This window comes from Atractosteus spatula, chromosome 2 (assembly GCF_055471065.1).
Source record: "Atractosteus spatula isolate fAtrSpa1 chromosome 2, fAtrSpa1.hap1, whole genome shotgun sequence".
Taxonomy (NCBI): domain Eukaryota; kingdom Metazoa; phylum Chordata; class Actinopteri; order Semionotiformes; family Lepisosteidae; genus Atractosteus; species Atractosteus spatula.
The window spans coordinates 19,662,501-19,672,899 of record NC_142707.1 but is presented as its reverse complement, the minus strand read 5'-3'; the positions used below and the strand labels follow the sequence as shown (position 1 = coordinate 19,672,899).

Sequence of the window (10,399 nt, the reverse complement as noted above, 5' to 3'; positions counted from 1 at the left end):
AACAGCTCACTGAAATCATCTGGAAATAATTTAGTTTCAAGTATCAATTCCACGTGAGAACATTGTCTGTTCAAATACTGGTTAAAATATATGGCGAAATCTGTAACTTATGATCCTAAAACACTTGGGCAAACTACACGTATATATATTTAATGGTTAAATATATAGGAAAGCAAATTAGAAAAAGAGGATAATGAACGCATAAGCAAATACTTATGAGATAAAAGAAAAATGTTCTAAAAAGAATAAGAACAATATTAAGAATATCTTACGCTACAGAACACAAAAAGATGCTCCACACCATTCGAGGTTTATTGTTTTTTAATCATTTCAACTACCTACAAAATGTCAACCACTTCACAAACTGACAGGAGACAGAAGGAGCTTTAGTATTACATGCTTTGAGGACATTTATTCAGTTTATCCTATGTATCATTCAGTTAAGGTATTTTGTTTTTAAACTACTCAACATTTTAGCGATTTGGTGTGCATAGCTCTAGGTACATAAGCAACAAAGAATTTTACCAATAACAAACACATGGGGAAAGCAACTTACAAGATACAGTCTTCTTAAAAAATTAAAATCTTCCAGAAATATGCGACTTATAATTTGTATTTTTTGTATTGCAGTTGTCTTTTCATCTTAAAGAACATCCAAACCTTATATTACAGTACACAACCAGTCCAGTCTCTTCATTGAACTGCATATTCATTTAGAAAACAGATGATTTTTATGTGCTACAGCTGTGTTGTTGTTTTTATATTACAATGGTGGTCACAGTTTGTAAATATATACTGACAGAAAGTGGCAATATAGCCATCTTGCAGGAATATGGTACTCCCAGCTGTGTCCTAATACTGAGCATGCTTTTGTCAATTTGCTACTGCCATGTAACAATCTTTTTTTTCTTTTTATTTCATTTTATTTAGAAGATTCTAAAATCTATCATTCATCATGCATAACGCACAAATCACATCACTTTAAGTGCAATGCCTATTACAGTTACATAGTCTAGCTGCATGTTGTTTAAACGTGAATTCATAACAGCTAACGAGGGAAAATAAAAATAAGGACAGGAACCATAAGTGCTTTCAGTTTTTTTTCTTTTTATCATTACAACATCAAAAAGAGGAGCACGGCAGTAGCAAGATGGAATGACACAGTTTTACTAGGACAATACTGAAATACTGAAAAGGAAAACAGTTCGTTAAGCATTCCTACATTGTCGTCATCCAGCAAAGATATATTTAATATAATATAAAAAACGAAAACAAAAACTTCACAAGTGAGCTAGAGCCATCAAATCAGCACTATATACAACCTTTGGAAAGAAAGATAACCAGTAAAGAAATCATTACAAGGACAATCATTAAAAAGCTGACAGACCACACAGAACAACATTTACAATGGGGGCTGATATGTGCGTGTGTGCAAACCTAGTAGGTACAGTAAATACCATGATAAAAGCAAGTTGGCACTGCTCTGTGAGCAGCGCAGAGGATGAAGATCTTTGCTTTAGCCACTGCCAAGCATCTTTGTTGCACGCTGATTGGCTTCATCAATCCTGGTTTTGTTGGAGTCGGCCTAGGCAAAGAAAACAAAATAATGACTAGCATGTAAAGCAATACTGGATTCAAAGAACGCTTTCATGATTTCCAGACAATTGCGTAGTCTAGCTCCATGTTGCTTAAACAAACTCATAATAGCTAATAAAAGAAAATAAAAATAAGGACAGGAAGCATCAGTATTTTTCATTCATCAGTACAACATCAAAAAGAGGAGCACAGAATAGCAAAATCGAAACACAGCAGTTTTACTAGTACAAAACTCATACAATGGAAAAGCAAGAAGAAATAACGAATACCATGTAAAGCATACTGGTTTAAAAGAACAAAGTTTTCAGTTAAAGTTGGAGTCTGGAAACAGTATAATGTAAACAATGACAAAAATGACACAATTAAAATATTTACATAGGTGCAAGTGACAAGAATATTTAATTCTAATAATAATTAATGCTCATTAATAACATTACCAATGAAAACAGTGAGAGTATTTGCAAACATTGTATGATCACTGGCAAAAAAGGAAATTGTAATCATAAAGATATCTGAATAGAAAGCACACTAAGAAACCAGACCATTTCCTCACTGGTGCAAATTAATGTTACTGTACAATGTTGTACAAATAAAAAATAAAGTTTAAACTACAGCGCTATTGATGCTGGATATACTGTGTATCATCCTCTATAGCATGCACAGTAAATGTAATTCTGAACAAATTATTGGCCAGTTTCTCATTTCAAATGAGACATACAGTAACAATCTTATCTTCATGAGAACAGGAATTACCATCACCAAAAGCTGGAATACTGATTTTACAAAATGAAAGGTTTTACTATCACAAGGAAATACTCATCTTAATGCCTAACAGCCAAGGTAGTTCTGTTCTAAATGACATGAGATTCATTACGCAATTATTATTAATGTCTGTCTATGACATGGCAGGAAACGTTCATAAGGTTTGTCTCCAAACCATTTTCTACATACTAAAAATGTGCATTAGTACAGTATGATTAAGCCTTACTCTTAGTTTATTAGAGATGAGGACTGTCAGCTTTAAACTGTAATGGAGATCCTTGCTGACCAAAAAAGATGCATAGAAAAACTTCCTCTTTAGCCAAAATATGGTGTGTCTGATTTATATGGATTAGCTGGTTATTCTTGTTTATTATGAGAGGAGAGAGTAGAATATGGTAGGAGCAGTGGGGTATATACTAGAACCAGTTAAGGAAAGGCCCTTCTAAAGAAGAAGGTTTTGAGTCTAGATTTGAAAGTGTTTAGGAAAGGTGACTCTCTGATATCCTTAGGGATAGAGTAGCAGGGCTATGGGGCACCCATAGAGTGTAGACGGGCTTGGGCTTGGGGGACAGATCGGAGACCAGAATTGTGAGGTGAGGAGTAGGATGACAGGTCCAGAGGTGCCAAGCAATACAGAACCATAAAGGTGAGCATGAGGATTTTGAAGTCAACATGAAACCTGACAGGAAGCCAGTACAAGGACTCCAGGATAGGAGTAATGTGATCACTTGCACTAGACCTGGTCAGGATTCTGGCTGCGAAATTTGGACAATAGAACATATTGTATGAACAAAAGATTCTGAAATGTTTACTGTATAATGAGCAGATGCAATGCTTAATTACCTTCTCCATGATCCTGTCAATCTGGCGATTCTGTGTATCAATCTCGTTGCCCATATCCAGAGCCATGTGGCGCAGATTCCCAATGATGCCACCAACCTGTTCCAGGTTCTCATCCATCTCATTTTCCCGGGCATCATTTGTTACCCTGCAAATAAGACCAACAAAACAGTAGTTATACACTACAGATATCTACCAACAGATATGGTTTTCGTGCTTCCCTTCCTTTTGCTGGTAGAGTTGTGAAGCTAGGCCATGACCAAATACATTTTTGTTTATTAAAGTTCAATTTAAGTTACAGTATAGTTAGGTTTAGAAAAAATGGCCATCATCCACATATGTCATTCCAAGGACAAGCTTCTGAAATCCAAGGTTATAAAAAACAGAAGAGAAAGAAAAATCTTCTTCATTTATGTGTTAAATAAAATGTGATCAGATGGAAAAAGAAAAAATATTAAGTAGCGACATAATGATGGTGAGCTCCAAGGTGCTTAACCACTAACTATAAACCAGAATAAACACAATTATTTCCACAAAACTGACCATCAGAGAGAAACAGAAGGAATAGCAGACTATGACTCCGCCATTCAAACTGCTGCTAGACCAATAATAAAAAAACCCATGAGCTTCTCTGTCACTGTACCAAGAAGCAGATACAGGCCAATCAAATTAGTTCAGTACAAAAACACCCCAATAAACACATTTATTCAATTTCAGTGGATCACATCATCTGCTATACAAAGAAATCCAAGATCATACTTTAGAAAGATTATCCACAAGAGGAGAATTAATAGACCTGAAGAAGAAATAGGCAACTGCAGTGTCAGACAGTAAAGCAAGACGCCTGTAACTCACACACAAATTCTTCTTGAGTCACAGTGAACAGGCTGGACTGCACTGACTGACTGAATGATCATCATGGATGATTTTCATCTTGGCTGGGTAAAGCAGAGAGCTCTGCACTCCAAGCTGTTGTAATGTTTTCTATACTGTACAGTAAAGGCAGAATAATCAGAGAAGACTGGGATTGAATCTTCACATTGCAGAGGCACTGCATTTAATTTCCTGAAGGATAAGCTGTCGATCATTACTGCCATTAAGTATCTTCAAAAACATTTAAAGATGAAGGTATGAGTCCTGTCCCTCTGTGCTCCAAAACCATTACAAACCCTATGTGCCCTCATGTCTTTGGTGAATTGGAGGGTGATCAACAAGGTACACTTTGAAGTACACTTTAAAGTTCTTGTTCACAGCTTTCTTGACCGCCCTCAGCAACCATCCACACCAGGCACTTTCCCTTGCAACAGAGCTCGCTGTATCACCTGCAAGTACACATCTAACACCACACTCATTCAAGGCCCCTCAGGACAATTCTGGATCACCCAGATGGCATCTTGTACCTCCAGCAACCTTATTTACTGTATCTCTTGCAGTAAATGCCCAGCCATCTACATTGGAAAAACAGAAAGAAGACTCGGAGACCACTTCAGAGAACATGTTAGGGCTGTGAAGATTAAAGATCTCTCCAAGCCCATTGTTTCTCATTTCACCTCTGATGACCATGACCACTCTAATCTCTCCGTCTGTGTTCTCAAAGACGGTTTTCCGAACATCAGAAAGACTACAGAAACCAAAATTATCCTGCAGCTAGGATCACACCTTCCCCCTTCTCTTAATGACAGACTACTTTTCTTCTAAATTCTCTCTATTCATTGTAGGTTTCATTTCACACCTCCCTACACCTATTCTGACTTCACACCTCTTGATTGGCCTCTCTTTCTGTCCCCTGCTCCCGCCTCTCACTCCTCCTCTCTCCCAGCTTTTGTTCTCCCGCTACATTACCTTTGCCTACTGCCTTGTCTTTCTCACACCTGAAGAAGGCTCCATGGCCGAGAAACGTTGTGTTTTCTTTCTTCTTTTATTCAGCATGGAATAAACCTATTACTTGTTACTTTAAACTTTACTAGTAAAGTCCAATACAGTTTTATATTATAACTTTAAGGACACAAGGTTATGCAAAGTAGAACTCTGAAGGATGGATACAAAATAAGTGGTTCACAAATGGAAACAGGTTAATAATATTCTGCTTGAACCAAAGAATGGATTCATCTCAAGAATAAGAATATGCAAATCAAGAAAGCAGTAGCACAACTGGTTTAACACATCAAATAAAAGCATAATATGAAAGAGATTGTTTGCAGCAACTCTTGCCAGGAAAAGTAACTTTCAGATAATGGACAGGTGAAAGAAAGCACTTTATACAATGATTAAAAAAAGAAAAGGATACAAATAAAGAAAAAAAGTATAAAGTCTTGCAGGTTAAAGACAGGTAAAAAGGGATACAAGAAAAGCCCCGAAAAAATAATTAGAATTATTAAGTTATTAAATCAAAATTGAAGTGTCTTAGAGATAAAGGGAAACCTTTAGATGATGAAAGGAAATGGGCTAATGAAAAGGAGTATGAAGAATAAGAAGCACAGGTAAAATCGGACATTAGAAATGCCAACAGAGAGTTGGGAATGGATATTGAAATGGGAGCTTAAATTAATAATAAAGAGTTTTTCAGTTCTAGGAAAATCAAAAGAACCATTAATGATGAAGGAAAATATATGTCCTGGACAATATATTTAAGTGTCTGAACAATGAAAGAGAAGTAATTGTGTCTAAATAAAGAAAGAGAAAAGTTTCTCTGATGTACAAATATTTCTTTCATGTCTAAATTACTATTTTTCTCATGTGTTCAACAAAGATGAAATCATAATGCTTCAGGCAGCAGAAAGACAAAGTATTAAACAGTATTATCATAGAAGTGCTTTACATACTAGAAGCACTTAAGATTAATAATTCCACAGGTTCCAATGCTCTCTTACCACTTGTACTCAAGGACAAGAGATGTCATATACAGTATAAGCCATTTACACAAATATTCCAAATCAAGATGGGTAGTGCCAAGAGACTGGAAAATTGTACAGTAGTACTGATCTATAAAAAGGTAGTCTGACTTCTATTACATCTAAAATTTTGGAGACAATAATTATAGGATCATCTACATTATATATAAATGACACCAGAGGGAATGTTCAACTAATTTTAAAAAGGTAAGTCTTCATAGAGTTTTGTGAACAAGCAACAACAATAATTAATGGATAGATACAGATCATATGATATTGATTTCTGAGGTAATTAGTGGAGTACCACAAGAGTCTGTCCTAGAATGTCTGTTCTTCCTAATTTATATGTGGTAAATGACATTTAGTAGATCTATATGTTTGTGTATCTATCTGTATGTTTGTTGACAAGAGAAGGGTTTTGCATGCACAAAGCATAAAAAAGCTATAAACACAAAATAAAAAAAATAGATAAAAAAATAATTAGAATGGTATACTTTGGTGAAAAAGACTGGTGTTTATCTTGACACTTCATTTAGAATATATCTTTTAGACAATATGAGAAAGCCACAAAAAGATGTTTGGATATATATATATAAAAAGTGAATTCAAAATATGTAACAATTATTTAAAGCATTAGAAAAGACTCATTTAGAATACTGTGTAAAATGTTGGTTTCCACGTTACAGAAAAGATATTGCTGGACTGGAATCAGAGAAGTCAGATGCATTTTGGGGTTTAAGAGAAAAGCCTACACTGACAGTTTGAAGGAACTGATTTTTTTTAGGCTTGACAGAAAAGATAAGGGGCACCTGATACAATTCTCAAAACTCCTTAAAGGCATTGACATGTGCAACAGGTTCAGAATAAACAGTGAAACAAAAACCAGAGGTCACAAGAGGAAATTACATATAACAATAATGGAAATGCATATAAAACAGAATAGGAGGCATTTCTTCATACAAAACATTGTGAGAGTTGTATGAAGATGTATGCGAGTATGAAACAAGCTACCAAACCATGTTGATTAACATAGCTTCACTCAAGAAACAGCCGGATGAGATCCTAGGATCAATTAGCTATTAACTTCCAATGCTGATTGCATAGGCTGAATGACCTTCTCACCTTTGAAATCTTTAAAACCATTCTTATTCTTATGCATTAAATATTTACTCTTTATTGACTTGTCGTGTCTAGAAAGGAGTTTCAGGCCATGGATCTTCTTACTCTATGAGAACATGTATCAGACAATGTCCAAGGAATTTGTTCTATGAGTAAAACTGTCTTGAAGGGACTCACCTGCGGATGAAGCCTCCACTGATAGCCATCTGTTCACGTTCATCCACTACACGAGCTGGCTGGCTGGCTACTACCCCATCCTGATTGTTGCCCCAGGCCTTCTTGTAAGCATCACTAGACTTGAGTCTGTGCACAGAAAGAACACGAGTCACACAAAACTACTTTCACAAAAGCTAGCAAGGCTCACTAAAGGTCTAGAAGCCAGGAACTGAATTAGGCAGATGAGATTTTTTTCCATTACAGATGCTTTGCTCTACCAATAAGTAGTGTACTCTTAAAAGCCCTGTATATGCTAAAATAATGTAACCTTATAACACGTGAAACAATTTGTCTAAATTCTCATTACAGAATTTAAAAAAGGTCAATTTTTAGTAGTGTTTCCTTCCAATTGGACTGAGACATAGAACACAGAGGACATATCTGGCAGACAAACAGATAATACAGAAAAACAGGACTGCCAAGTACGATGTGCACATCACATTACAGGTGCATTCTGCAATTGGAGAGAAAAAATTGGTTATGAGGAAAAAAGAGAGCAATATATTCTGTCTGGGGTTCCAGAACATTTATACTCAGGTCCACTAAAAGTTCCTAGCTGTATAGAGATGACATTTTTGATCCACCTCAATTTGGGACAAAGCATTTGGAGCCCATCCCTAATACTGACTCAGTACTTACGATAGGTAGGCCTATATCTAGAAATGATGTAATGTACATACCTTTGTCAGCTAAGACAAAAAATAAAATAGAAGAACTGTAACAAGATAAGTGTGGACACAGCTAAAATTACAAGGAATCTAAGCATCAGTAAGGGATGCAAGTAAAAGGACTAAAGCATTTGCACTATCCTTAACGACTACACAGGTACAATTAAAGCAATTGGATTCCTAACTGATTTTCGTTTTCAATGGTCTGAATTCATTACTTCACACTACTAGTAAAGTCATTAGGGAGGTATTCCTCAGTCTTTTACTGTAGTCAGTCGTCCTAACTGTGATTTCATCCCATGCCTAGATGTATATACAGTATGTGTACATACTGTTGATGTGTAAGTATCCCATGTGATCCAACTACAAATCCCAAGGTAACACTTAAAAAGATTAATTTTATATTTATACAAAGTCAGCATTGATTCCTTGCATTAATGCTTAGACGGTATTCTAGAAGGTATACAATCTGATACATTTTTGAACTGCTGATCGTATTCAAACAATATATTACTGATAATTGGTGTGATTCCAATGAAGCCTGAAATTCTAAATTTCTTAATTTTCTACACACTCTCCAGAAACCACAAGCACAAATCACTGACTACAGTTAAAAGCTTTTTAGAACTTCTCCCTCTACAAACCACGTAACAGCACAGGAAAACAATGGATCTTTCGGCACTAAAATAAAAAGCGCCTAACGTTTGTTTATGTATCCATATGAAACGTGACACCCCACTTTTGCCTGTGCCAAAAAAAAAGAAAATCTAGGCATGCTTCCAGTGAACTATTTGGGAACGGTTTACATTGTGCCTTTTGATCTTATTGTCTTTAAATACAGCACACTAACCTTATTGTAACAGTAATGGTATTTATGATTTTGTTTCCTAATGGCACAGTTTGCTGACTATTTATAAAACTGGACTGAGGGTACTTTGTTCAACTCTTCTTTCAGTGCAAAGTCATGCACATTCATTTCCTACAGAAGAACAAGAATAGATCTCTCAAATGCACCAATAATTTCAAATTCTATGTTTATTCTCTCCATAAATGTATCTTTTAAAAAAAATAAGAACTCTGGAAACAATATTCCAGAAAAAACACTTTTTTATGTTGGATGAATAGTCCACTGTATTTAAAACAACACCCATTTTTTATATTACAGTAACTATTTAAAGATATAGTACTTTACTGTAGTATAATATATTGTACTACAACTTGACTACCATGTTTTACTTATTTACATTCATTGTAGTACAACATTTTACAGAGGTAAATTTAATTTTATTGTTGTCATGATATGCATAGGAATTATGATATGGATAAGATTTTGTAACAGATGAAATTCATTGTAAGCATTATATTCATTAATGTAATCTTCAAGTTTTTGCATAGTTATGCAGGTATCTTATTCTATTTGTTATTATTTAATTACTGTTATATCTTATTTTATACCAGGGTTATAACACGTTACAGGCTTACTGTATAACTGTAAAACAAATATGAGAGAGAGTACAGTTGCTGTACTGTATATATAGTTTCTTCTAAATCAACACCATTTTATTATTTACACTGATCAAAAATAATCTATTTTAAAGGAAGTCCAATTTCTCATACTTTTCTCACAGTTCAGAAGAATTAGTTAAAGTGGACCATATGAGCTCACAGCAGGATTGTGATTCAAACCATTTGTTTCCAACACATGAACATTTAAGACAGCACATCCAGAACCTAAAATACATTCAACTGCATAGGCTTGACTACATATCTGATCTGCCTAACCTACAGTGTATTATTGTGGATTGATCAGAAAACACACTAAACTACAGGGCTTTGCTGTCTCCTGTGGCTTAGCATGTTTATCTTTAGGTATACCAAAGAGGTAACTGGAACTTGAAAAACCTTAGAAAGTGTGCTACTATACACAGAAGACTTTAATCAGCATTTGCATGCACCACATTTAAGAGATGTGCTACCTAGTCTGTAAAATTATTGGTTTTATTCTACTTAGTTAATAATGCGCAAGATACATTATATGATTTTTATTGGATTAATACATGGGCTGGAAATTAGAGAATGGTGTGCAAAACCCACGAGAAATCTTCTGGGAATGTCCTTTGTACTGTATATATGAACAGTATGTAATGTACTGTATATATAGACCTGTATATATTTATATCCAGGTATAGTTTATATTAAAATGAAAAAAACATTGCAAAGACCTAAACTCTTAGGAAAATGTGAATTGCAAGATGTGAATGATAGGTTTCATAAAGCATTACAGCAAATACTCACATAGTCAAAAAC

The 10,399-nt window shown here is 35.0% G+C and overlaps 1 protein-coding gene across 2 annotated transcripts in view; it reads right to left on the bottom strand.

The window, feature by feature from the left end:
* Positions 1-303: 303 nt before the first annotated feature.
* Positions 304-10,399, bottom strand: part of LOC148839404 (synaptosomal-associated protein 25) — a 70,938-nt gene continuing 60,842 nt past the window's right edge. For both annotated transcript variants that reach the window (XM_088909589.1, XM_088909590.1), the window contains exons 6-8: positions 7,386-7,511; positions 3,202-3,346; positions 304-1,585 (exon numbers count right to left, since the gene is read on the bottom strand). In XM_088909589.1, the coding sequence (XP_088765715.1) occupies positions 1,517-1,585; positions 3,202-3,346; positions 7,386-7,511 (340 nt within the window). In that variant the 3' untranslated portion in view covers positions 304-1,516. The remainder of the gene's footprint in view (positions 1,586-3,201; positions 3,347-7,385; positions 7,512-10,399) is intronic.